The sequence below is a fragment of the Excalfactoria chinensis genome, chromosome 25, assembly GCF_039878825.1.
Source record: "Excalfactoria chinensis isolate bCotChi1 chromosome 25, bCotChi1.hap2, whole genome shotgun sequence".
NCBI classification, from domain to species: Eukaryota; Metazoa; Chordata; class Aves; order Galliformes; family Phasianidae; genus Excalfactoria; species Excalfactoria chinensis.
This window is the reverse complement of record NC_092849.1, coordinates 719,434-746,389: the sequence shown is the minus strand read 5'-3', so window position 1 is coordinate 746,389 and position 26,956 is coordinate 719,434. Positions and strand designations below refer to the sequence as shown.

General features: G+C 52.6%; 7 protein-coding genes across 7 annotated transcripts in view; 4 read left to right on the top strand and 3 right to left on the bottom strand.

Moving 5' to 3' along the window:
- The window catches only part of DDHD2 (DDHD domain containing 2), a 66,126-nt gene that overhangs the window by 30,043 nt on the left and 9,127 nt on the right, over positions 1 to 26,956 (top strand). The window lies entirely within an intron of this gene.
- On the top strand, positions 357 to 4,279 carry EIF4EBP1 (eukaryotic translation initiation factor 4E binding protein 1). The gene is made up of 3 exons (XM_072357091.1): positions 357 to 599; positions 2,926 to 3,096; positions 3,885 to 4,279. The coding sequence occupies exons 1-3, from the start codon at positions 452 to 454 to the stop codon at positions 3,914 to 3,916; spliced, it is 351 nt and encodes a 116-aa protein (XP_072213192.1). The 5' UTR covers positions 357 to 451; the 3' UTR covers positions 3,917 to 4,279.
- NODAL (nodal growth differentiation factor) lies at positions 8,657 to 10,075 on the bottom strand. The gene is made up of 3 exons (XM_072357198.1): positions 9,982 to 10,075; positions 8,897 to 9,618; positions 8,657 to 8,809 (listed from the first exon to the last, which is right to left on the bottom strand). Exons 1-3 carry the CDS (start codon positions 10,055 to 10,057, stop codon positions 8,657 to 8,659), a joined length of 951 nt encoding a protein of 316 aa, XP_072213299.1. The 5' UTR covers positions 10,058 to 10,075.
- On the top strand, positions 11,090 to 17,649 carry ASH2L (ASH2 like, histone lysine methyltransferase complex subunit). Its single transcript, XM_072357192.1, has 16 exons — positions 11,090 to 11,252; positions 11,335 to 11,404; positions 11,484 to 11,629; positions 12,147 to 12,235; positions 12,544 to 12,638; positions 12,774 to 12,869; positions 12,995 to 13,090; positions 13,294 to 13,369; positions 15,066 to 15,159; positions 15,255 to 15,472; positions 15,679 to 15,846; positions 16,015 to 16,208; positions 16,329 to 16,421; positions 16,615 to 16,713; positions 17,041 to 17,100; positions 17,508 to 17,649. The coding sequence occupies exons 1-16, from the start codon at positions 11,122 to 11,124 to the stop codon at positions 17,613 to 17,615; spliced, it is 1,833 nt and encodes a 610-aa protein (XP_072213293.1). The 5' UTR covers positions 11,090 to 11,121; the 3' UTR covers positions 17,616 to 17,649.
- On the bottom strand, positions 18,775 to 20,715 carry STAR (steroidogenic acute regulatory protein). The gene is made up of 7 exons (XM_072357193.1): positions 20,556 to 20,715; positions 20,117 to 20,230; positions 19,757 to 19,884; positions 19,517 to 19,675; positions 19,240 to 19,424; positions 19,005 to 19,098; positions 18,775 to 18,912 (listed from the first exon to the last, which is right to left on the bottom strand). Exons 1-7 carry the CDS (start codon positions 20,617 to 20,619, stop codon positions 18,811 to 18,813), a joined length of 846 nt encoding a protein of 281 aa, XP_072213294.1. The 5' UTR covers positions 20,620 to 20,715; the 3' UTR covers positions 18,775 to 18,810.
- On the bottom strand, positions 22,479 to 23,976 carry LSM1 (LSM1 homolog, mRNA degradation associated). Its single transcript, XM_072357040.1, has 4 exons — positions 23,824 to 23,976; positions 23,603 to 23,671; positions 22,974 to 23,089; positions 22,479 to 22,905 (listed from the first exon to the last, which is right to left on the bottom strand). Exons 1-4 carry the CDS (start codon positions 23,867 to 23,869, stop codon positions 22,735 to 22,737), a joined length of 402 nt encoding a protein of 133 aa, XP_072213141.1. The 5' UTR covers positions 23,870 to 23,976; the 3' UTR covers positions 22,479 to 22,734.
- Positions 23,953 to 26,718, top strand: BAG4 (BAG cochaperone 4). The gene is made up of 5 exons (XM_072357039.1): positions 23,953 to 24,101; positions 24,168 to 24,251; positions 24,392 to 24,613; positions 24,903 to 25,127; positions 25,439 to 26,718. The coding sequence occupies exons 1-5, from the start codon at positions 24,075 to 24,077 to the stop codon at positions 25,940 to 25,942; spliced, it is 1,062 nt and encodes a 353-aa protein (XP_072213140.1). The 5' UTR covers positions 23,953 to 24,074; the 3' UTR covers positions 25,943 to 26,718.

The following is a 26,956-nucleotide window of genomic DNA, read 5'->3' as shown; positions in this document are numbered from 1 at the left end:
ACGCCACGCCCCCTCATTGGGCCCCGCCCCCAAATGCATAAGCCCCGCCTATTAGATAAGCCCCGCCCCCAAAGGCATAAGCCACGCCCCCCAAATGCATAGGTACCGCCTATCAGATAAGCCCCGCCCCCAATGGCATAAGCCACGCCCCCAATTGCATAAGCCCAGCCCCCCAAAGGCATAAGTCACGCCCCCAAAGGCATAAGCCACGCCCCCAAATGCATAGGTACCGCCTATTAGATAAGCCCCGCTCCCAATGGCATAAGCCACGCCCCCAAAGGCACAAGCCACGCCCCTAAAGGTATAAGCCCCTCCTATAGCTAAGCCCCGCCCCTCTTCGTTTCCCATCCCTCCGCGCGGCGGAAGGGGGGCGTGGTTTGAACCGGAAGAGACGGGCTGGCGGCGGGGCGGCCGCAACAGCAGCAGCAGCAGCAGCCCGCGTCCGGGCGCCATGTCGGGCCGCTGCTGCCAGGGACAGACGCCGAGCCGCGATATCCCGGGTCCCGGCAAGCGCCTGGCCCTGCCCGACGGAGCACCGCTGCCGCCCGGTGACTACAGCACCACGCCGGGGGGCACCGTCTTCGGGACCACGCCGGGCGGTGAGCGCCTGGACCAGGCCTGTGGGCTGAGGGGACCGACGTGGGTTGGGGTCTTTAAGGGGGGATTCCACCTTTAAGGAGGGTCTTCGTGGTCCAAACGGGGCCGTGCGGGGCTGTGGGGGCGGCCCATTGGCAGGGTTGGTGTTTGCTTTGCTTCTTTCTTTGCTGCTGGTGAGAAGCTCGATTGGGAATGATGGGAACCGTCCTTAAAGAGTAACTAAGAGGATTCGAAGAGTATATATAAACCGAATGGAGGCAGCGTTGTGTTCTATGAGCCCTTCAGGCGTCTGTTCTCTTTACAGCATTGATGTCTTCCTTGGGTTGAAGTGCAGAGAGAAAAGGGGAAGTCAGCATTGCTGATGTTGTGGGTTGGGGAGCCGAAGGGTTCGTGTTGTTTCTGCCACGTCTTCCTCGCCGTTCAATAGCTGAAGGACTCAAATAGCGCTCACAGTCGTTATGTCATGGAAGAGAGGAGAAACAGAATGCTTCTCTGGCGTGCTCCATGTAGCTGGATAATAAGGTTGCAGTGCAGCACGACGAGCCCTCAAGGGTTATTACTTGTTTGTGCTGCCGAGTTAATGAATGTCCAGAGTGTGGAAGGAAAGCACGGAGCTGTTTGCTTGTGAGGGTGTGCAAGCCTGGCAAAGCCCAGAGCTCTCCTGTGACAGCACAGTGTTTCCTTGCCCGGCTCCCAAAGCAGAGCAGTTCTGAGGATGGTTTTCAATGCCTTTCACACCAAACTGCCTGCGTTGAAGCACTGAAAGGTGCTGGATGTGAGCCAGTCCCAGCCTAGAGAGTGCCAGCAAACGTCTGCTGAGGGAAGCCTGAGACTTCCTGCAAAGCCGCTGCTGAAGTCAGGAGGAAGGAGCAGATCATTTGCTGTACCAAATAAGAGAGTAACTGAGCAGTGGGATCTCTGAAGCCCCCTTTGCTTGCAGGCAGGGTTGGAAGCAAAGCTCAGTGCCTGCGCTCTGGTGATCCAGAGGCTCAGCAAAGGGATGGTGGGGTGAGGAGAGTCCCTGAGAGCACAGAAAAAAGCTGATTTTCCTGTCTGTGGGCAGCAGGGGTTTAAAAAAGAACAGTGTAAGGGAATGAGGAGCGTGTAAGAGGTAACATGTGACCTTTCAGCATAGCCTGTTCTTTGGTATTCCCTTCATGCTTGCCTTGGCACCGTGCCCTTTGCTGAGGGCACACATTGTCTTTCCCCAAGCCCACGTGTGCTTGAACAACACGCAAGCTGCAGCAAAGCTGCTCTGTTTGCTTCAAGCCTCATTTGGAAACCTGCACCCCTTTGACACCCGCTGCTGCCCGTCTGCTTCTGCTTGCTGTGGGTGTCAGCTTTCAGGAGCACTGGGCACGTGAAACAGCAGATGAATGCATGGGAGGGAGAGCTGTGCCTGCCCGTTATGGACTGTGCTCCTGATACTTGGTACACGAGCTGCAGTTCTAGGAACTGCTGTCCTTGCTCTCGCAACCTCCCTGTAATTTAACACTTAGTGCTCAGGCTAACAGTTGTTCCTTATCGAATCCAGGCCAGCTGCTGTGCTGCAGTACTGAATTGGATTAGTTCCCCTCCTTGATCAAGCAGAACAGCTCAAACTCAAAATATTTTATTGCAAAGTGGTTTCCATTGCTTTGGGAACTCATTAGCAGGATGTCCTTGAAACTGTAAAATGCCGTTGTTTTGGGTTTATTTAACAGTGCTTCAAAACAGAGCGAGTTTGGCGTTGCTGGGCAGATGTTATTGGAGTTTGTTTTCCTACATTTGTGTACTTGAGTACTGCCTGAAAAGCTTTAGCTACAACAAGTTGCTTTTCCCTTGTGCTGGGAGGGAAGCAGAGCAGCAATCCAACAAGGCGGTTTGCAGCATTCCTTCTAGGGGAAAAAAAAAGAAGGATGTTTGTCAGTAATTCTTGGATGAGGGCTGTGGTCGGAGGAATCCGTTTTCTGTGTGTGTGCTTTTGAGTCTTTTCCAGCACCAGTTCCTTTACTAGGAATGTGCTGTTCATTCTGGTGGTATTCCTAGAAAACGACACTGTGTCCAAGCTCTGCAGCTCCCTTTGAGCCTTGCTGTGGTCTGCTGGAGCTGCACTGCTCAGCTTTAGCCAGTGGGAGCAGGATGTGTTAAGCATTCACTTTGTTCTCTGTGGGTTTTCCTGTGCTCCGGACCCTTCTAGCTAACATAAGCTCCACTGCATGCAGCATTGGTGGGAGTTTTAAGTCCTGTGTTCCTTCTGTGCAGTGTTACCTGGTTCTTGGGGGGTGACACGGATGTCTTTCATACATTGAAATGCTCAAATCTGACTCTGTCGCCTTCTCCTTTCAGGAACCAGGATTATTTATGATCGTAAGTTCCTGATGGAGTGCCGTAATTCTCCGGTTGCCAAAACACCACCTTCTGACCTTCCGGACATTCCAGGTGTTACCAGCCCAATTGTGGAGGAGTTAAAGATTGAGAACAACCACGTCCAGAACTATGATGAGAAAGCGAATGTAGGTGGGTACACAAGGACAAGTGAGTGTGCTGCTGTTTCCTAGGAGCCAGGAGATCCCTTTAAACCATGGATAACACTGATAAGTTCTTAATCATTTCACTGTAGTTTGTGTTGTTACCACTTAATTAAGCACTTGGGATTAATAATCCTATGGTGAGAGAACAACTGTTCTTCTCGAAATTCCTTCTTGAAGCAACTTGAACCTACCAAGTGTGATTGATAGTCCTGTCCCTAAAAATAAAGGTCTGAACACTCATTAGCTGGCTTCCCTGCTTACTCTAAGCAAAATCTTTGCGGGGTCAGTATTGCTTAATAGTTTTTTACACGCTTGTGACCTTTAGTGGCTCACTGGACTCTGGCAGACTGAAGCACTGGCTGCGTGCTGTGTGCTTGCTTGGCTGGGCCTTTTGTCAAGTTCTGTTGTCAGGAATAGAGTACTGCTGTTCACGTTGGCATCCTATCACATTGCATGAGTTGGGTGACAGCTATACAGGTAACTAAGGTATAAAATGTGCTCTCTTCTGAGAGAGAAGTTTGGATCAGTGAAATCCAAGTGTAGAAATTACACAAAGGGCATTTCCTTTGCTCCTGGCTATCTGTCTAAGGTTTACTTTGAGAGCCTGTGTTCTGCTTACACAGGCTGTTCTTGATGGCAAACTTGCTTCCTGAATGCAGACCTGAGGTCCAAACAAATGCATTTCTTAGGTACACCTGAATGTTGCTACAGTACAATATTTGGTGTTCGGTTTGAAGCTTTTAGGACTCTCATTTGGTTGCTCCATCTCAACAGGTGAAGAAGAGCAGTTTGACATGGACATCTAAAGCACGTGCCCTGAGAGTGCTTCTCCAGTGAAGAACCAGGACCTTGTTTGAGGATTCCCACCAGCCAGGCTTACAGCAGCCCATGCCTTGAGTGCCTTCCTGTTTCCTGGGAAAGGCAGTTTATTCCCTTCTGAGAACAGAGAATATCCTGTTACAAGAACTGAACCTCAGCCTCTCCGTGTGGGTGTGAATACACAGTGCAGTCCCTGCTGATGATGGTGCCATGTGGTGCCGGGGGAGACAGTCTCAATGATTGTTTTTGTTTCCAGTTTTATGCTTTTGTTAATCATTTTAATACTGTAAAAGTTACAGAAATGCAATATAAGGGAGAAATAAATCATTTTGACTCTCCTGGTATGCAATAAATATTGCTTCTGACCTGCATTTATTCCAGCGTATGGGAACTAGCAGCAGAATTGGTGGGGTGGTTTTGCAGACAGGCTTAGGGTTCAACACCTGATCACTGCAGGAAATCTGTGTGCTCAGAGTCTGGTTCAAGAAACAGTGATCAAAAACTGTCCATTGTGTGCATTCAGATCATTCTCTTTTGCCAGGTTGACGTGCAGATGTCCCTGAGGTTTTCTCCTTATCCTCTCTGATGGGCAGAGCTCAGCCAGCTGAGACGCAGCTGAAGTGTCTCATTGAGTTCAATGGGAGCCACTTGCAGCTTGTGTCTTTATGTACCCCTCTCCTTTTTATAATACAGTGGGAAGGAATTAAGACTTGTCAGTTTAACTGGGAGGCTGGAAGTAAATCCGTGTGATTTTTGAGGAAGGAAACTTCAGTTTAGAGTCATCTTAGGCTTTCCCAAATATGACTTTTACATTGCTGGTCTCAGTGCACCTTAACAAACGTGAATTATGCAGTAGTCTCTAACGTGCTGCTGTTTCATTGCTTTAGAGATGGTGCTAATGCCTGAAGAGGTGTTTCAAAGGGAAAGAAAGCACATTAGGGCATGGCCTGAACTTGGGACTTCCTAAAACACAATGAGTGTCTCTTTAAATCAGTCTTAGCCGATAATACTTAAATATCTGCTAATTAAGCTCAATGGTGGCATTACGATATGCAAGCCTTCAATAACGAGTAACAAAAGAAACAGTCAAAGCAATTGATGCAGATAAAACTTGCATTCCTTAAGATAAGGTTGTTTTTTGAAGCCTTAATGGGAACACATTCAATCTCGCTGCTTTCAGTGTCACTATCAGTCTTGCAGCTCCACACCGATTGCCAGGTTTTGTTGTGAGCAGCTGCTCTTGCTGCATGCCATGAGCTGCAGCTGGGCCTGACTCATCTTTCCAGCTAAATTAATATATCCAGAGGAATGGCACTGCTGAGCTGCATGCAATGCTGTGCAGCGTTTGCAGGTGCTCGGAGTTAACCTTTCTGCAGAACCAGAGCAGCTCCAGCTGTGCTTTCTATGGGGCAGAGAGCAGGTTAGTTTAGAAGAGACCTCACCCCCGTGGTGTTAATTTGTCTGATCTGGTTACTTCGGGGTAGACCAAAGAGCTGTGAGGGGCTCATGGGATGAAGTTTGCAGCAGTGAGGTGTGTGCATTTGGTGCTGAAGCTTGCTTTCCTGCTGTGCCCTAACCAAAACGTTTGTCATTCATCACAAGCCCGACTTTACAGTTAAAGTAGTTGTATAACTGATCAGAGAGATCAGGCGTGGTAGAAAGAGGGACTTATTTTCTTCCCCCTATCTTGAGGTGCACCTCCCAGATGTACTTAGTTATCTGTAAGGTACAGAGAGGGGCAGAGCCCTGCCACGTGCTCGTCCCTTTGGGTGCTGCCTGCTGATGTGTCTGTGCAACATGGTGGGTTTTTATATCAGCACAAAAGCAGCTCTGAGGGTTTTTTGAGCCAGTGACAGCTATTGCAAGTAATTCCTCTAAACCCTGGTGCCTTCCCCCATACTCAGGGGGTCACAGTATGCAGCAGTGTGTATTTAGGTGCTAAGTATTTTGTCCATGCTTGAGATAGCTATGCATCGGTGTCTGCGTGAATATGTAGATCTGGGGGAGCATCAAAGCCCCTGCTGCTCACCACAGGGATGTGGGGTAGAAGGAGGAGCACCTGGCCAGGTGTGAAACGGGGTCTGTGCAGGTTGGGATTCCTACAGGATGAGCCCTGAGGCCATGGGCACATCAGTGCCCTCAGTGCTGCACCGCACAGCTGTGGGAGGTTGTTGGTGGTGTGAGACCATGCATCCTCAGCACCCCTTTGCAGTGCCACATCCTTCAAGGCAGGCTTTTTGGGTTCACCTCCTGTATGCTCTCTAGCAGAGAGCAGCTTGGCGCTCCCAGGAAGGTCCCTTCTGGGTCAGCGTTTGCTCCTCACTCACTGCTTTGCACTTGGAGCGGGGACAGGCAGCAGTGTTGGCACTGCTGTGTGCACAGTGGGAGGTGAAGTGGCTGTGGGTGGCTGCATGGCCCAGCTGGGATGCTCCAGGGAGGTATAAGGGGACAAGTGTTGCTTTTGTCACTGCATTTTCCCTCCCCGTCCCTTTTGTCTGCAGCAAGGCAGAGCAGAGAGCCTCTGTCCTGCTCCACGTCCCAGTCATGGGACTGATGCTGCCTGCCCAACCTGAATAGTGCCTTAATCAACCCACTGAGCAAATATTGCCCTGTGCCTTTGATAAGCCCTTCCATCTGTTTGTTCTCACTCCTTCTTTCCCTGTGCGTCCAAAATAAACCGGGCTTATCATCACCTCCTGGGTCGCACGCACCCTTGGGCTCTGGGTACAAAACGTGGGGCAGGAGATGGTGCCATAGGAGGGCTGTGGTGGGATTGGAGCCATTGGGATCCTGCATCCCCTCCACCCATCCCTGCCATGCACTGCCCCTGATGGAGAGCAGAAGGGTTGGCATTGGGATAGGGTTGGGTTTGAGGTCAGAGTTGGTGTTGTGCCCCATAAGCACAGCCTGGCTGTGCCCCCAGGAACGCAGGACCCCACAGCAAACAGCACTAAAGGCTGCAGCTGCCCCTACAGTTTGACTGCCCTGAGTCTGTCCAGCAGTTGATGTGTATTGGGCAGAGCAGCTCACAGATCTGTCCCCATCCCCAGCACTGATACCTGCCACAGCACAGCTTTGATGTCCCCAACAGCCACAACCCCAGTCTGTGTTTCCCCCCCCCCCCCCCCTCTCACAGGGCCGTCTGCCCACGATAACTTTTGAACCCGTGGCTGCTCTCAGACAGAGGTGATGGAGGGGTGAGATGTCGGAGATAGGGCTCCTGCAGAGGGTCTGGGGGCCATGAGGGGCTGCGAGGGGCAGAGGGCAGGGAGCTGGCAGGCGAGGGAGGGAGATGCTGGCCCTCTCACCGCAACAGTATTTAAAAGCACATTCCTAGAATGCAAAAGAACGGAGAAATAACGTGGGGCCCATTGCAGGCAGAGCGCAGAGCCCAGACCACGGGTGTGTGCCCCCCGCCGGGGGTTAGCAGCACGGCCGCCCTCTCCCAGCGCTTAACAGCTCCCGCAAATGACCCTCTAATGACGGAGAGGGGACACAGACACGCTTTGTTTCCCCGCCGCCGCGATGTGGATTGGAGATGTGGAATCGGGGCAGGGGGTCCGACGGGGCAGCGGTTCAGCCCCATTCCCCCCCGCCCCCTTCCCTCTCGAGGTTACCGCAGTTCGAGAGCTCAGCCCTTCCCTTATCTCCGAGGGGTAAATAAACGGAAAATCCACTCAGCCGTCCTTTTCCCTTCAAAGGCTGCAGGTGCTTCTCCGTTTGCTGTTGAGCAACCCGCAATCTGCGATCAGGGTGGGAACACCTCCTTCATCATCCTCGTTTTCCCGTTCCTGAAGCAGGGCGATATCTATTCCCGTATCGTTTGGGGGGGGTCCCTTTGTTCTACAAAGCCCTTCGTGTGCTGCACACAGGGAGCCCCCAGACCTCCCGTGCCTGCTGGGGTAAGGGGTGAGGCTGTGCCTCGTGGCAGAGCGCTGGGGGGGGGGCTGCGGTTGTGCATTGCTCCTGGGAGGTCTGGACACCCATTTGCTGCCCAGCTGCTCGCACCAGAGCTCGGGGGTGCATCCCAGAGACCACCCGGCAGCCAAGAGAGGGGGGGGGTGGGAAGGTGGGAAGAGACACAGATTGAGCGAGTATTGCTTAAATACATAATTTATTGAGGGATTGTACAAACACAGCCCTTTCTCTACCACCCGATCCAGCGAGAGGCTGGGAAAGTGTGAACCCAGTGCAGATGGGAGCAGCAATGGATGGGGAGCAGCAATGGACAGGCAAGAGTGTGGGGGGGAGCTTGGATATGCTGCTTCCAGGGGCACCCAGTTCACCAGGGCTCTTACTGGAAACCTTTAATACAAATCTGATAGAATTTTATTTGAAGTACAATAGAAAACATGGAGGAAAATGCCCAAAGCCCTGAGGAATGCTTCAAATCTCAGTTCTTTGGATGCTGAGAGTGGATGGATATCAGTGCTGCAGGTGCCCCTCAGAGATCCTCCAGCACCAGGAGGTGCTCATAGTGTGCAACACACAGAGCCCTGCACAGCTTTAACCAGACAGGAGGGAGCTCGGGGAGCTCAGGCTTCTCCTGCAGAGCACTGCCCCAGTGACCTCCCCGTGTGTCACCTGGGTCTGTCTGTGCCCCGCAGCATTGCCACTGCAGGGGACATTCCCTGCTGCATCCCCACTCCTGTTCCAGCACAGCCAGACCTGCAGGCATGTGGGATGCAAAGGATCTGTGGGCTCAGTGCAGTGCGGACAGAGCCCCTTCAGTTGCAGCCACACTCCTCGATGATCATATCCTCGTGGTGGCGGACGACGATCTCACCTTTCTCGTAGTACAGCATGGAGAGGGGGCTCATCCTGATGGGTGAGCAGGCAGGGCACGGCACCTGGCTGGGCTTGTAGAGCTGCAGCAGGCTCTGCGGGACACATGGGGACACGGCATCAGCTCCCATCCCTGTGGGACACAGGGAAGGTGGGAGCACAGGGCAGCAAGACCCTCTTACCTGCATGTATGCGTGATTGGTGGGCTTGAAGCTCTCATCTACAGGTGACGGGCACAGCCCCTCGCAGCGGTAGGCGTTGTACTTTTTAGGGTAGACGATCCAGCTGCCCCATCCCGTCTGCTCAAAGTCCACCGTCATGTCCACCCTCCTGCACAGGGATCTGGCCTCATCCCCCGTGCTGACAGCAGGAACATCGTTCACCCTGAGCCTCTGCTTCTCCTTCCTGGTGCGGCGGTGCCGGCGGGTGCCGACATCCCTGGGACCTCCATCACGCATGACGTGCTTGGAGCTCTCTACTGCCCTGAGGAGGCTGTGCTCTCCGGGTGCTTTATCCTTGGAGAAGACGAGCAGCAGGACGCTGTCCGACAGCTCCCGGGGCACTGCTGTCTCCCGGGGGTCCGGTGGGACAGTGACCGGGGTGGCAGCAGGAACAGGAGCTGCGTCCTGGTGCAGCCATGCTTTGAGCATGCTGGTGATGTTGAACACTGCCCAACCAGCCTGGCTGGATGAGGGGCCACCAGCCACGGTGCCCAGGAAGAGCTCCTTGGTGCCCTGACACGGCGGCCGCGGGTTGTGGTAGATATCCATGGTGATGTTGTGGGACAGGGACAAGGACAGAGAGTGAGGGCGGATGCGCAGCTCAGCCAGGCTCACCTCCTGGCTGCCAGACAGGGATGTCATGTCAAAGGAGAGTGCCCAGCGGGAGCCGTTCTGCAGGGAGCCTGGAAGGCAAGTGGGGACGGTAAGCGTTCATGGGGCTGGGACGGGGATACTCGGGGATGGGGATGCTCGAGATGGGGATGCTCGGGATGGGGATGCTCGGGGTTAATGCTTGTCCTGAGACAGGGATGCATGGGGACGGTACTGTCCCTATGGAGAGAGATGTGCAGAGACAGCGCCTGTCCCGGGACAGGGATGCTCAGGAATGGGGATGCTCACGGACAACGCTGATCCCGGTATAGGGGAGCTCGGGGAAAGAGATGCTCAGGGATGAGGCGTCGGGAACGATGCCAGTCCCAGGACAGGGGTATGTGGGCACAGCGCTGTCCCAGTGCAGGGATAGAGCCGGTCCCGGTCCCACTCACCGTGCGGGGCGATGCTGAGAGCGGTGGCGGCGGCGGCGCGGAGAGGTGGGGGGGGTTGCCGGAGCAGCTGCAGCATCAGCGGGGGACAGCGGGGGGGTGCAGAGAGCAGCAGGACGGGTCCGCAGAGCAGCAGCAGCAGCGCGGGGCGCAGTGGGGTCCGCATGGCTGCACCGGGACGAGCACCGCTCGCTATTTGTAGCGCGGACCCGAGCGCCGCCCCGAGAGCCCCCTCCCCTCTTTCTCCCGTTCCTATCCACCCCCCATCCTTCTTCCTTCCCACCCCTCCCCGCTCTCCAGTCCCTCTCCCGTCCTTCCCGGGATCCCCCAGCCCCATTCTGGTGCCCGAAGGCTCAAAAATTCCTAATTATCATTAGTAGTACTGATTTACTTATTTATTTCCGAGCAGACCCCCCCGCCTGGCCATCTTCTCCACTTTTACCAACCCCAACAGATCTTCCCTCTGTATTTTGCTCAGCCTTTCCTAGGATTCAGGCCAGCGTTAAGCAGCCAAATGTTCTTTGGCACAGTTGATCTGCTCAGCTTTTCCCCTGCACTCAGCAACGGCGCTGGAAGGAGCCGGGAGGGCTCACAGAGCTTCCATTGATTCCTCCCAGGGGATGATCGATCCCATCCATTCATCCACAGAGCAGTTGAATGGACGCACATCCCCTCCTCCCCCAAATAATCCCTATTGGGGCTGCAGGGGACCATAAGAACCTGCAGAGCCCACGTGGGACTCCCAGAGCGGTGTGACTTTATTCCTTTGCTCATCATCTCCGACACGTTGTTGGCTTTTTCAGCTCCTTCTGGGCTGAATGTATTTATCTGTTGTAAATGGAAACAGTGCAGGGCAGCCCGCTGTGGTTGGCCCACACCACCCCCTGAGTTCCCTTCAGCCACCTTATTGTGTTTTAGGTTCTTCGTCCCATTTATCTGCCCGCTATAGGGACGGCAGCTGGTTGGTTGCGTGACGTCACGGCCGGGCATGATGACGTCACATCTCCGCAGTGACGTCACACCCCGCTATTCCCACCTCCCGCCGGCAGGGGGCGCTGCTTCACTCTGAAGCCCTTCACTTTGAAGCCGGGAATCTCGCGAGAGCAGCGTTTGGGTCCAACTCTCGCGAGAGCTTCCACAGCAATGGCGGCGGCGGCTGCGGCGGCTGCGGCGATGGCGGCTCCCTCAGGGGAAAGCGCAGAGTCGGCCCCGGAACCTCCGGCCGTTGAACCGGCCGCTCCACCCGAACCGAGCTCCGCCGACACCGAGAGCGGGTAGGGCGGGGACCGAGCACGGGGCTGGTAGGCCTCGGTCCCGGGGTTGAACCGCGCTGAGGCTTCGTTTGTGGCCTTACAGGGGGGAGGCCGCGCCGGGGGACGCTGCCGCTGCTGTGGAGACCGAAACCGCGAGCGGGAAGGACCCGATGGTACGTGGGGCACATAGACGGGGCGGGGTGAGGGCTGAGAGGGTTCTAACGGCGATCAGCGGCGCTTTGCTGCCCGCAGGAGGCCGCACCGGACGGCCCCGAAGCCATGGATACACAGGCCGGGTCGGTGGATGAGGAGAACGGGAGGCAGCTGGGAGAGATCGAACTGCAGTGCGGCATCTGCACCAAGTGGTTCACGGCGGACACCTTCGGCATCGACACCACGTATGTGAGCTTGGGTGGCCGTGGGGTGCCCCATTGGTGGCCATTTAGTGGCCTTTGGGTGCCCCGTTGATGGCTTTGGGGTGGCCCTGGAGTGTCGGTGATGGCCCTCAGGTGCCCCCTTAGTGCTCCTTGGTGGTGCTTTAGTGACCCTCAGTGCCCGTTTGGTGTTGGTAAGCCATTCTTTCAACACCTGCATACCTCAGGTGGAGGTTTCAGTTGGTGCTGCCTTTGTCCTCCCTCCTGTCAGAGCTCACGGGTTGCTCCAGACAGATGCTAAAACCTGAGGTTTTATGTTATTAATGTGCTTGGCCAATCTGCTCAGTGAAGTTCAGCTGTTAGGCAAAGGGGTGTGGGAGGGAAGAAGTTTGCAGTATTCCATTTGTAAACTTAATCTGATGCAATTCTCATTGAGCCAAGAAAGTGTTCCTTATACAGAGAGGGAGCGTTCATTTCTTATCCTGAATCAGCACATATAAGCCATGCAGCAGAACTTACAAATCATTCTGCTCTTTTCCAGGTCTTGTTTGCCTTTCATGACCAACTACAGTTTCCACTGCAACGTTTGCCACCACAGTGGGAACACATATTTCTTAAGAAAACAAGCAAGTAAGTGAAATTGCTCGCTCCTGGAAACCTTGCACAAGGTAACGTTGCCTGATGTCAGTGGGAGGGTTCTGCTGAAGCTTGCAGAAATGACCAAGGAAGTTAGCAGCAGGCATGGGCAGCTTTGTCTGAAACATTGCTGCTTTGCTGCTGACTTTATAAGGTGTGGAAATGCTTTGTTTAGTGTGGGATGCTGGGATAGGGCCAGGCTTGGTGTGTTGCTGTGTGTTCAGTGATTGCTGTGCTTGTGTTTGTGTGCTGATCTTCCCCATGGAATGCAACTTGAGCTTTGGCCTATCTTTGTTTTCAAGATCTCAAGGAAATGTGCCTTAGTGCTCTGGCCAACTTAACATGGCAGTCAAGGACACAAGATGAGCATCCAAAAACCATGTTCTCCAAAGATAAGGTACAGCTGTCATAACAGTCATCACGTGTTTAAGTCAGCTGTGCTTTCACTGAAGAGCAATTTCAGCCAGATGTTGGCAGTGCGGCTTTCCAGACTTGCTAAGACTGGATTTGTGGTTGTTTTTGTTTTTAACAGGATATTATCCCATTCATTGATAAATACTGGGAGTGTATGACAACGAGACAGAGACCAGGGAAGATGACTTGGCCTAATAATATTGTCAAAACTATGGTACGTGATTGGGGCTCATGGAGGGTTTTATGTGAGTGATAACTGTTGTCTGATGCTCCAGGAGAGCGAAATGGGGAAGATTTGTTAACATATTTGGTATGATCCTATTCTGTTCCCTGTTTCAGTGTAAAGAAAGAGATGTGTTCTTAGTGAAGGAGCATCCAGACCCAGGGAGTAAGGATCCTGAAGAAGACTACCCAAAGTTTGGACTTCTGGACCAAGTATGTGATGAGAGATGGAAGGATGATGGGGGAGAGGGAGGCTGGTTTTGTTGGTATCTGATGCTCAGTGAAATAATGTATCCAAGATAACATGAGCCTATGAGCCATTGGTGTGCTGGAGGGCTGCAGCATGTGGAAGTGCTGTTTGGGCTTTGTGTTAAGTTTGTCTGAGTCTGTTTAGTTTTGTTTCTTTCCTTTCTTAGGATCTTGCCAATATCGGCCCTGCATATGATAACCAGAAGCAGAACAACGCCGTATCCACGAGTGGGAATTTAAATGGCAAGTTCTTTCATGAGGCTCTTGATTTTTTTTCCTCTCTGTCTTTGGGGCAGAGCTGCACTTCCCCAGTCCTATAGCCAGGTGTGCAGCTCTGTCAGTGAGGGTGCAGCAGTTAAACCCACTGTGAACTGAGGTTCTGTGTGGTACCTTCCAAACACACCCAGCCAATCTCACTGTCCCTTTTGCTGCTCTCCTCACTCTGAGATTTGCAAGGAGCAAGGCAAAGTATGTGTAATACGTTTCCTTAAACTCACTGCTTGCATTTTGCTGCTGTTCCTTTTTATGGAATGGCAGCTGTGCTCATAACTTTGCCTTGCTCATTATGAACCATCTTAGTAATCATGCTGTAGGAAAATTAAGAGCTGGTGAGGTTTCTTTGTGCACAAGGCTGTGCCATTCAGTTTGAAGCCTATTGAAAGGTAGCCAGCAGGAGGTGGCTGGGGCTTTTAACAATAGGGCTTAAGCTGTGTTGTCTCCATTTCATGCACTGCTTGTTGTTTTCTTTCATTACTGGAAGCTTGTCACATATGTGGTGCCACTTCTGTCCTTACAGATGGAGCCTCTCTGGGAGGTGAATGTTTACCTTTCAGCTTCTAAAACCTTAAGTATTGCTGTGTTTTGGAAAGCTTTTGTGCTCAATTCTCTTAAAAGCTAAATTGAGTTAAAGAGCAGAAGCGTGTGACTGCAAGAATAAAGCAAACCAACCATTTCACTTCTTAATGTTTAACAGTTAGAATCTTTTAGTGCATCATATTCTGCCCCACTCAACTGGCTTAAGGTTTTGTTTTCAGTTATGTTGATCTTTTTACCTGATTTGACCTGATGTTTTTGTCATTTTAAATTGTAACACCTGGATATGAGGACTGTAAGCTGGTGTGATGTTTGGATTGCTTGCATAAAGAAGTGAAACTGGAAAGTCTTAAATATTTATGCTAAAGCCAGTAAGTACAGCTTAGATCATGTTGCTTGTGTGCAGAATATGGCATCCCTTCGAGGTCTGAATCCCTCACAGCACAGGTGTGATGCTGATAATACAAAAGCTTGCTGTAGTTACAGCACATTATGTGGTTCTTAAAGGTGTTTATCTGCAGTACGCACAAATCCCATAGTTCTCCTTGTAAATCAAGAGGTTTTTTAATTGAATAGTGTCACGATTAACTGCATATGCCATGTCACACATGAAAACATTGATAGCAGTATTAGCTTGATGGGATTTGTCACGTAGCTTGTCCTGTATGTCAGATGCTGCAGTATGAAATGACCAAAGTACCAATTTGGACCATACTGAAGAGAAACACCTGCATTGCTTTTCTTTTTTTACACAACGTAGGCATATTTCATTTTACAGATCGAAACGTAACGTCAGTGTCAGTGTTTCTGCAGCACAGCATGGCACTGGGAAGACACTTCTGCTTCAGATCAGGCGGTGTTGTGCTGTGCTGTGGGTTTTCTGCTGCTTTGGCAGAGATAATCTGAGCTGTGTGACTGGAATCTCCACGAAAGCAAGTAACAGTGCTGCTGTTGGGGTGTTGCTGTGCTCATCCTCCCTGAAGTCCTTTGCAGTGATAACCATGTAGGAGACCCGATGGGCTGATGGGAACGTGGCTTTTTCTGCCCTTTCTGTTTGTGGAGATTCCACGCTCACAGGCTGTCCCTGATCAGCAGCTGCTTAACGAGCTGTTGTTTCTCTTGGAAGGAGGAATTGCTGCAGGAGGCAGCGGGAAGGGGAGGGGAGCAAAACGCAAACAGCAGGACGGATCAACCACTGGAACAGCCAAGAAAACCCGAAGGTGAGGAAGGATGTGAGCAGCACAGTGACTCAGTTGGGTTGTGAATGAACTGTAGCCACGGTGAGATGCCAACCTGTAGCTTTTGTGTTTCACAGTGACCCGTTGTTTTCTGCGCAGCGCTTACCACCCCATGGTTACCCCTTGGAGCACCCCTTCAATAAGGATGGCTATCGCTACATCTTGGCTGAGCCTGACCCCCATGCACCTGACCCAGAGAAGCTGGAGCTGGACTGCTGGGCAGGAAAACCAATTCCTGGGGACCTCTACAGAGCCTGCCTGTATGAACGGGTCCTCCTGGCACTGCATGACCGAGGTACAGAACTTGCTCATCGTGTGCAGGTTGTGCTGCCAGCCCTTCCTGGGGGAGCTGTCTGTTCTAACCCCACTTACTGAGCTTACAAACATTGGCTTAAGAGGTGAAAATGTGAAATCCACTTCCTTACTTTCACTTCCTTCTGATCTCATTGCCTGTTAGGAGTCACAAACGAGCTGTGTTGTGTATCTTCTTCTCTCACGCAGCTCCTCAGCTGAAGATCTCAGATGACAGGCTGACTGTTGTCGGGGAGAAGGGCTATTCCATGGTACGAGCCTCGCATGGAGTGAGGAAGGGAGCCTGGTACTTTGAGATCTCCATGGATGAGATGCCTCCAGACACAGCTGCCAGATTAGGCTGGTCACAGCCACTGGGTAAATAACTGTACCAAACATTTTTAGCAGGCCTTGGGTTCTAACTAGTTGGTCCTTTTTTTTCCTTTAATAATTTAAACCTAGACAGTGTAGTGATGGGCACCTGATGGGACACGTTTTGGGTGTTCTATGCTTTGTATGTTCATGAAGAAACATTGGTTTCTGCAGGGAACCTCCAGGCACCTCTGGGATATGACAAATTCAGTTACTCCTGGCGCAGCAAAAAGGGAACAAAGTTTCACCAGTCCATAGGGAAGCATTATTCATCTGGCTACGGACAAGGGGACGTTCTGGGGTTTTACATCAGCCTTCCAGAAGATACTGAGACTGCCAAATCACTGCCTGACACTTACAAAGATAAGGTGAATCACTTTGGGGGCACTGCTACCCATCAGGCTCGCCTTTCCCAGGGCAGGGCAGTACAGGTTTGCCATTCTGTGATATATCACTAGTTCTGAAGTGATCGTTTCCTGCTATTTCAGGCTCTGATCAAATTTAAAAGCTATCTGTACTTTGAAGAGAAGGATTTTGTGGACAAAGCAGAGAAGAGCCTGAAGCAAGCACCAGGAAGCCAGGTGAGCACCTGTCAGCGGGGTGGGAAGATGCAGCACTCAGTCATGGGAGGAGAACCTACCGAGACTGCTTTCTCTTCCCATTTATTAATTGATTGTATATTCTTGTTGATAAGCTGCCTTTTGACATCGCCTTGTGACCCATGAGGAACGTGGTGAAAGAACCAACTGAAAAGCTTCTCATTTTACTTTTCAGATAATCTTCTTCAAGAACGGTGCCAGCCAAGGAGTCGCTTTTAAAGACATCTTTGAAGGAGTTTATTTTCCTGCTATTTCTTTGTACAAGGGCTGCACGGTAATAACATATTTCCAAAGATAATGCCTAAGTCCAGCCATAGTTCTGGTCATGCAGAGTGTGTGCATGCTGGGAACAGGTAAAGCAAGCCCAGTGAAGTGAGCAGAGAGGAGAGGAGGAGTTATTGTGGTGGATCATTTGTTCACGTGTCATTTAACTTTATCAGGCTCCTAATTAATGCTGTTTTTGAATGCAGGGATGTGTATTTACAGGTGATTGTGCGTGTAAATGTAGATGTGGGAGTCTAAGAGGTTCAGGGCTGAAGAAAGGGGAAAAAGAAAGGGAGCAAAATTGTCCAGCTTTGTACTGACAAAATGTTTCTTGTAGGTTTCTATCAACTTTGGGCCATATTTCAAGTATCCCCCCAAAGATATCACGTACCGCCCCGTAAGTAACAGCACCCATCTCCCTCACCTCACAGCACGGTACTTAAACAGAAGGGGATTGGGAATTTGCCATTGGGAGGGGAGATTTAGAGCAGGGCTGCACCTGTCATCATCAGTTCTGGTACTTACAGCTTGATGGTGCAGCTGAAAGGGATGCATTTAAAAATCCAGAAGGTAATAACATTAAAAAAGCAGAACAATGATGATGAAAAACTTCTTTTTCCTCCCTGCCTGTGCTAACTTGGTTAGACCTGGCTTATTGTTTAAGGAAACATCTTTTCTATCTCCCCTGGTTTTTTTTGGAGGGACACAATCCTTGAGCAAACACAGCCCAGCTGGGCTGCTCCCCCCTTTGAGATGTGTGTGCTGTGCACTGAGCTCCCTGCCTGCCTTCTGCTCCCTTTGTAGATGAGTGACATGGGCTGGGGGGCTGTTGTGGAACACACGCTGGCAGACGTCCTGTATCACGTCGAGACAGAAGTGGATGGAAGAAGAAGCCCTCCCTGGGAGCCTTGAAGAAGCAGGTGCAGCATAATAAGGCAACAACGCAGTGACTCCAATCAGGTGGATTTTATTCTGGAGGAACGTGCATCACTCAGAACAATCCGTCAACGAACAAACACAACGAAGCCAATGCAGCTCCTGGCAGCAGGTGCAGTGTATGTATGGTCCCTGCTGAAGATCCGTGCACTACCACTGCGCTGAGTCCAAGCAAATGCAGTTCTAGTGTGTATTGTGCTATTTGTGAGCATCTCTTGGAGTCTTCAGCAAGTTAATGATTGTATTGAGGTAACTTCCCATCTGACATTCTGGGCTCATAACAGTCATTGCTCAGTGGGAACAGGTGTGGTGCTTGGACCCACCTGCTGGATCTATACCTGTAGAAACAACACTGGCACTCCTGCTCAGCTGTGCTTGGCTAACTGTGAACAGTTTCCATCCAGAAGGGTTGTGTTGGAACAAGACTACTGCATGTAAGACTGAGATTTGGGCTCCTGCCCAAACTGTATATATATATATTTCCCCCCCACACACACACGCACAAACTGGCAGCCAGTTGAAAAATAAACTCTTCTTTTAAACTCTTACACTGTTTTCATCTTGTGATGTTTGTTTTTAGGTATCCTGCTTCCCTTGGTAACCTGCAAACTTAAAAGTACCTACTTTAAATCTGAAGCAAACAGTGTCTATGAAAGCAATGACGAGTTTCACAGGGATTCCTGCTAATGATAATCAGCACAGAACTTGGAATAAATAATCTTCCTGTACAGACGTGCTAAATTATATCAAATAACTTAGAGCTGCTTTGCTAAGGGGAAAGGATGGGAATGCAATTGAGGTGAAGTCCTTTGTTCTGCATACGGAGCAGCACTGGCTGGCCCTGCCTTCTGAATGAGGTTCCTGGGACTCTTCCCTAATAACTAATGAGCCAAGGCCTTTTTATTGTAGGCTAATAAAGCTTCAAGTAATTAGCTGGGAGGTCCCAGCAACCTGCCCCTTCAGGTATGGCATTTGCTTGCACACCCAGCAGCTGCTGGCGGTTGCCTTCTGAATCAGGCTCCTGGCTAATTAGTTAAGCTTTATTAGTACTGTCTACTATTAAAGGCCTCGTCTTGTTAGCACAGGCCAGAACTGAATTGCATCTGACTTACCTAAGGACAACATCCCTACTGTTAGCCCTGAACAAAGCACTCGGCAGCACTCTTAGCACTCAGCAGCCTGCTGCCTGCACCATGCGCTGCCGGAGATGCTTGGCAAAATCCACCTGGGTCTGGGACAGGACCTGGTTAATGATGGTCTTTGGCAGCCAGCCCTGCAGAGGATGAAGCAGAGGAGCCTGTCAGTATATCTGCCTCAGGCACAACCTGCTGCCTTTACTCTGAAGCAGCCCGATGCAGGACTTACCTTCAGGTCAATGCTTAGAAGCCACGTTAACTTGGTCTGCGAGGGACTGCCAGCCAGCGGGCGCAGCACCATACACGTGGGGCCGTTCTCAGCTCTGTGTGAGGACAGGAGTGCACATCTCAGACAAGCAAGAGCTGAAGCACTTCGAGCTCCTTCACCACCTCTCCCTTCCCAAAGCACAAACTGAAACAAGCAAGGCTGGGTTCATCAAACAGCCCAGGAGGTAATGAATCACCTGATAAATCCCTGCTGCTCAGGCATGGCTCCGTGCGTGGTGGACATCCCTGCCAACACACAGGTGGAGCCGCGGCGCCGGGAGCAGCGCACGCTCACAAAGTCCCTCGGCCCAATGATGTTCCCAGGCACAGCAGCCGCCGTCTCGTGGGTGATCAGGGTGTCCTTCCCAATCTTCTGCAGGATCTGAGCCATGCAATGTGAACGTGAATCAAACAGCGTGGCCGGGCAAGCGGGATTCTGCTGTTCCCCCCCATCGAGCGCCCGCTGCCTCCTACCTTCACCTCTTTGACGTTGGGATTCCAGTCTCCCATCTGCTCCATGTTGTCCACCAGCTCACTGTACACCGCATCCAGGGGCTGATCCACCACCACCTCCAGGCGGAACACTTTGCCCACGTCTGGCAGCACTTTGCTTAACACTTTATCTCCGTTGTCCTGGTAAGGAAAGGCAGATCAGAGCCGCGGATACTCACAGGATAAACCACCGCATCACTGCGCGGCCGCAGGGGGGCTCACCACCACCGTCTCCGTCTTCCAGCCCTCCTGGTCTCCGAGGATGCTGAGTGATTTCTGCAGGGCTTCCTCTCCTTGTTTGATGTAGGACATCTCCATCTCGCTGAAGGGTTTCTCCTCCAGCCTGGAGCCTGAAGAGGGCAGGAGCAGCAGTAAGAACACTTAACACATCACTTATCACAACACCAGCCAGCTCCACCTCCATCAAATACACCTCTCCGTGCCCGTGACTCGGGTGGGAGCTCAGTTCCCAACCCCTCCTCCATGTTTCCATTTGCTCAATCAAAGCTCACAGCACCACGAGCAGATTTCCTCCCCCAGCACTGACCTGGAGGGGGCAGATCCCAGCAATGCAGCACTTACTGAGCAGAGAGCTTCGCCTGCGGACCTGGCTGATCCACGTGCTGGGCCCCGCGCTGTGGCACGACAGCTTGCTGAGCTCCTGGCTGATGGCCACTGCAGCTTGTCTGCGTAGCCCTGGGGGCAGAGAGCACATCACAACACAACTGTGCAGCATCAGGTTGGAAAAGCCTCGCTCGTTTGCTTGCACCCAACCCCTCTGCTGAAGTCCCACTGACAGAAGCTTCCTCCCATTGCAATACTGGAGGATGGGAGTGGATTTGTGCTACTCAGGCTTTGCTCCAAGCAGCACACAGGGGGCACACAACAGCCTGAGTGCAGCTGAAGAGCAACCACCCACCCCAGAACTGCACACAGCCCACAGCCTCCATATCCCAGTCTAGATATACAGCAGAAAGGAGTCATGCAGACAGCAAAACAAAACATGGCATGGGCCTCTCACCAGTCACATTGCGCAGGTGTTGGTAGGAGATGGCAGCACACAGCTTGAAGGTGGCGGGCAGCATCTCTGCAGGGCAGTGGAGCTCAGTTCTGGTGACTGCTGCAAACGTTGCTGTGCCTCAGCCCTGGAGCTCGGCCTTAAATCCACCAGCTGAAGGATGCTGGCTTGTCAGCACCGAGATAAGGGCCATCACTTACGGCAGTGCCCCGGGGGCCAAGGGCAGCCCCATCTCCCCATGCATCTGCTGGGGGCTGTGGGTCACTGTGAGTGTCAGCAGCAGCACATGCGCACATCCTTATGCAGCTGCTGCTGCCCAGATACGTGGGGCAAACTCTGCTGTCCCCCTCTGCTGCTGCACATGGATGCTTTGTGCACGTTACGAGGCTGAGAGCATTTCATGGACCCTGCTGAGGGTACATAGGGAAGCTGCAGGGTGGGGGTCCCACGCACACTGCTGCACTGAAGGGGGCACCCCCACATCTCCCCAGGGGTGGAGCAATAGCAGCGATAAGCTCAAGGCTGAAATGACATCTGTGGGATGAGTTACAGCCCCAGCACCGAGCGCGCCCCCAAAAGCTGTGAATCACAGCTGCTTCCTTTGACGTCAGCTGCTGCACTTTGCTGCAGGGATGCTGACCTTGCTCCTCTTTGCTGTCGCAAAAGCTTGGTGAGGGGGGGGCGAGGTCAGCCACTCACTGATGGTGTGGAGGGTGCACGGGGAGCTGCAGCACAGCTCTGTGGTGCTCAGCTCTACCTGTGCCCAGGAATGGCTGTGCTGCTCCTGCCCATACCTGCAGGATGGATGGATGGATGTGGATGGATCCGCTCCAGTCAGGCTGAGTGCTGCACGGCACATCTCACATGCAATGGGATGGGGTTTGAAGGGACTGCAGGAAAACAGCAGCTGAGCGACTCCTTTCCAGATTGCTGCCTTGGCAATGCAGCACCACAGGCATGGCTCTTCCCAGCACAGAGATCTCCAGCTCTGCAATGCTGTTATCCCAATGGAGCAGCTGCCCCAAACACACGGCCTCGGAGCAAGGACATGCACTTGTTTTTGAGAAGAACTGATCCCTGACAGAACCACCCCTTCAGCTCCAGGCTGCCCCAGTTCCAGGGACACAGCAGAACTTCAGGACACCTATAAAACTGAGGTATCCCTGGATGCTCATTGGCTCCACAGTGCCACATCAGCACCTCCTCAGGTGTCCCACATCACCACCATGGCCAGGGGCTGCAAGAAAGGGGGGTCCCAGCCCTACCCCAGCCTCACTGCACACCCCCCTTACTCACCCAGGGACCTCACATCCCCTTTGACATTCAGCCCTCTCAATGCACTGCCTGCTCCTCACACCCCCACATTGCTCACACAGTGCCCTGAGCCACCAGGACAATTCCCTTTTCTACACCCATTCCACACCTCAGTACCCAGGAGAGGCTCCAGCAGGGGGGGCCATGTCCTCTCCATGTGCAGGGACCCCAGGGTACCTCCAGCCCCCCCCCACTGCCCTAAGGCTGCTTTGATGCTATTTGAAGAGCAGAGATAAACCCACAGCTCCCCCCAACAGGGGGCAGGCAATAAGGTAACACTGGCACTGCCCAGGCTGAAAGGCAGGAACTGGCACCAACGGGAGCCCCACAGTATCAGAGAGCAGAGAACACATGGCAATGAAAGATCCCAAGATCCATTTTTCCTGCCTTGCCTACAAGTGCTGAAGTCTGCAGCACCCAGTTCAGCTCAACTCACTCAGTTCCTGCCTGCCTGCCTCACACATGCGATGCTCCATCAACTCAGTAGGTAATTAGCTCATTAGTGGGCAAACAGCTGCAACTGAACAGAGCTGAACGGGGGCACAGCACCTGAGGTCACAGAGAGCCCCATTGTACCCAGAACCACACAGAGCCCAAACACAAGCAAAGCTGTTGCTGTTGAGATCAGGGGTTTATTTACAGGTGAAGGGAAGCTCTCACTCAGCTCCAGGCGAGGAGCCAGAAGAAACAAACCAAAAAGGAACAGAGACCTTCATCTCTGAACAGAAACTGCTGCAACCCCCCCGGAGCATCCGGTTACCTCCGAGGGTGCCCCAGTGCCATCGCTGCTCCTCCTTTCACCTCAAGGAGGAACAGAAGCCATGATTTCAGTGCCTGCACCACGCAGCACAGCAGCATTGCCATCCCATCAGTACTCATCCAACGTGTCAGCCCTGGGCACCGCCAGGCCTCGCTCCTTCAATGCTTGCACCTTCAGCTTCTCTGATTCCTGCTTGGCTTGCAGCTCCAACCTTTGCTCCTCCAGGATCTCCTCGATGGAAACCTGCTGCAGCAACGTGTCGCTCTCCTTCTCCAGGTCCTGCAAGCAAAGAGCTGTTGTTAGCAGAGCTGCAAGGTGAGGGGCTGCAGGGCACGGGGCTCACTCACAATCTCCCCCAGCAGCACCACGTTCTCCCCTCTCACAACGAAGATCCCTCGAGGGATGTCCCCATATTTCTTGCCCACGTGAATGCGTTCCACTGTCTGATGCAGCACCAGATTGGCTGTGGCAAGAGAGAAAAAAAAACCATCCCATTTTTAACCGCTTTTTCACCCCAAAAACATCCAATTTTTCCACCAAAAAAAAGAACATCTCACCTGAAACAAACCCAAAGCATAGCGAGCAGCTCCTGGATTGCGTTATTACACCTCCTATATGCTGAGCATCCCCTAAACCCCATGATCCCCAAACAGAGACACTATGGGACCCCCAAAGCAGCCACAGCCTATAGCTGATGGGGGCATCCCTGATGCTGTAGGGTGTGAGGTAAGGACTGAGGGGCTCAGCTATAGGCACAAGTGAATGGGGAAGGGTTGGGGGGGGGGTTGTACTCATTGCTGCCCTATGGGGGGAACCTAACATGGGATGGGGGCTGAACCTAACATGGGATGGGGGTCAAACCGAACATGGGATGGGGGGACCACAAACCGGGCTCCTATTGGATCCATATGGGTTCTATTAAGCTCTGTTTCGGTGTCGTTCCCGGTACTGCCCCCCCCCCTTTCCCATAGCGTACCGAACTGATCGATGCTGCGTAGGAATCCGATCAGCGTCCGGCCGTCCCGCAGCAGGACCAGGTGTTTCTCTATGGGGAAAGGGATCAAGCGGGGGAACGGAACACCGGTTTCAATGGGAACCAAGGGGAAAACCGGGCCCCGGACGCGGGGAACCCCGCGTCCGGGGCCCGGTTTTCCCCTTGGTTCCCTATAGTATGAATAGAACCGCGGTCACACTCACTATCGATGTCCTGGATGAGACTTGCTGTGCCCGGCATGTAGTTCATGGTGGCGGAACCGCCCCGGAACCGCCCCCACGTTGGGAGGTACTTATCCGTACACTGTCCCTTTAAAAGCGGCGCCGGTCGTGAGAGTTGGGCGGCCTCTCATTGGTTGCAGCGAGGGGTCCTCGTATCCTATTGGTCGCATCGTGGGGGCCTTCTATCCTTTTGTCGCGCCGCGGGGTGGGCTACACCGTGCCGGGTTGCAAACATGGAGCCCCGCGGCCGTACCGGGCAGGTAAGGGAGGGGGAAGCCGAGCACAGCCCGTTATCCCGGCTCCATATAACGATGCTTTCCCTATAGGAGCCACCAGGCCCCGGTTTCACCCCCGGTTATTGGAGTCCAGCCTTCGGCCTTGGGGCCTACCCCGACGGAGCGGACTCGCAGGTCGGTATGTTGGGTGGGGGGGGATACGGATCTTCCCTGCCGTCCATTAAGGCTTAAGTCCATTAAGGACTAAAATAACCCAATTAAATCTCCTAATGCACATCCCAGCTCATTTTATGTCTCCCTTTTCTCCTCCCCAGCCTATGGACTCTCCCTACACCAACGGATCCTATAATACCCCATACCCTCCAGCTGCTCCCCATTACACCTCATTGCCGCAGACACGGACCTACAGCACCGACAGCACAGCCCCGTACCGACCCCCCCCTCCTGCTCCCCCCTGGGGCTGTGGCACACAGGACTGCCCAGCAGAGGGCTGCTCCATGCGCAGGCAGAAGGCTGCTGGGTATTCCCCACCGCAGGTAAGAAACCATCGTGCACCATTTAGGGGTGTGCACAGCAAAGCCAGAGCTGCTGTGCTGCTCACCCCATAGAGGGTGAACCTGCAGTGTACCCTCTATTGGACCCAAATGGCTTCTGTGTCCCGACCAGCTCGCCTTGTTTGCTCTTGTATGAACTGGGAGCTGCCCCTTTCTGCAGGGAGCTCTGAGAGAGCACAAAGCAGGCAGCAATCCCAATGCTGGGGCTCTTCCCAGAGCTTTCTTCTGGCACGGGTACTCAGGAGTTACAGCTGTTCCCCTCTCCCCACAGACCCCAGGGATGCCTGTTCCACAGTATCCATATGGAGACCACAGCCCTGGGGCCAACACACAACCCAGGGCCCAGGAGGAGGCGTGGGCTCCCCCCCACTATGGGGTGCAGCCTCGGTATGCATGGCCTGCAGCTGCAGCGCATGGGAATCCATTCCTTTCTGAATCACACCCGCCCTGGACTGGCAGCAGGACTGCAGCTCATCCTCCTGCGTGGGACTCAAAGGTACAGTGATGCTCTGATGGCTGTGACACACAGATTCTGGCTGCAGCCAGAGCTCAGGTCACGCTGCCTTCCCCAATACACGCATGCAGCTGCTCAGTGCTCCTTTCTCCAAGCACAGTTTGCTTCCAGGAGGCAAAAACAAAGCAGCAGTTTTAAGTACTGCCAGCAAAATCACCTACTTATACATCCAAACTGTCATTGCAGAAAGCACTGGAGATAGCAGACCCTGAGAGGTGGGTCTTGAAGTGGAGCAGATCTTATTTAATGCCTCTGTAATGTCGACTCTTTCTTTTTCCCCCCTCTGATTGTAGGAATCTGCTTATGACAAACCTGATCAAAGTGCAAACCAACACTGCTACTATTCTGACGGCAATCACCAGCACCATGGAGCAATGAATGACCACAAACCACCCGCCCTGCTTAACTCCAAGTCATCTCCTTCCAACCCCAAGGTGCAATACAGTGCACAGCCCCAGATGTACAACAGTGCAAGTCGGAGGCAGTTGGCTGGGAACCAGGAGACGGGCTGCAAAGCTGGCAATCACACTTCAATGAATTCTGCAGCCATCCAGCCAGAGATTCAGAGAATCCTCCACGTCACAGAACAGGCTGAACAGTTAGAACAAGAGGTGGATGAATTTGTAGGGAAAAAGACAGATAAATCTTACAGGCTTCTGGAGGAGATGCTGACCAAGCTGCTGTTAGAACTGGATTCCATTGAGACTGGTGGGCAGGATGGTGTCCGGCAGGCCAGGAAAGAAGCTGTCCACAGAATTCAGGCCATACTGGAAACACTGGAAAGGAAGGGATTGTGAAAGCGTATCAACCACAATGCAGCCTGTTGTGGAGGTTCCAAAGAGTTAATCCAGATCTCAGCTCTTTCTGCTAAGCACTACTGACAATGAGAAAGCAATAAGACCTGATTGAAGAGGAAAAACAACCCACAGGAAAGCCCAGCCCCAACCAACAGCTCAGCATTGGACCAACGAAGAGAAGATGAAAGCAGCAAAACCGAGTTGTTTGTTCTGGGATGTGAAGAAGCAGCAGCACCCGAAGGTGCTCAGCACTTGGGGTGTCTGCATCCTTCATTCAGCAAGAAGAAAATCACTGCACAAAGTTCCCCAAACCGAGCCCAAATCCATGGTACCTCGTGGAGCCACAGCTGCAGCACTTGTCACATTCATCACCATAAAGGAAGGCCTTTGGTTGTCCATCACTGCGTGTGCTTTCAGCTTCAGATCCCTTGCCTACAAAAGCTGGTTTGTGTCATCCCGGGGTTCTCTTTTTGTTTCCAGTGCGCTCCCTGTAGCTCTGCTGATGTGCCTGTTGCTTCCTCCGTTGTGATGCCGTGTGGATGTGGGAACACAGCCTGGAACTCTGAGTTCTTCACCTGGAAAAGCGAGTTGCAGGCGGAGCTGTGCAGCCCTGGCCAGTGGGAGGTGCAGAAATGCTTTTTTTCAGGTCGCGTGGGTCAAATCCACTTTTAAATTGTAACGCCTACCGGGTGATTATATGAGATGTGAAGCGAATCATTTGCTGCGTGTAATGAGATCATAAATAAACCCTGATGACTTTGAAATGTTATTTTGTAATTAAGTCTCTCCAAGTCTCTTCTTCATTCTTTTTAAGGGGAAGTTGTGTCCAGGTTGTTTCAGCTTAGAGCAGAGCCCAGCTGGGCTGTAGGAGCTTAGAGGTGAGTGTGGTATATGAACACATGCAGCCCTCCATTGGGTGCTGCTGGGGGGCAGTGCAGGCTCTGAGTGCTGCAGCCCCACTGCTGGCTGCAGGTTTGGAAGGGATTTACTGTTGGCTGCCACCCTCAGGGCAGT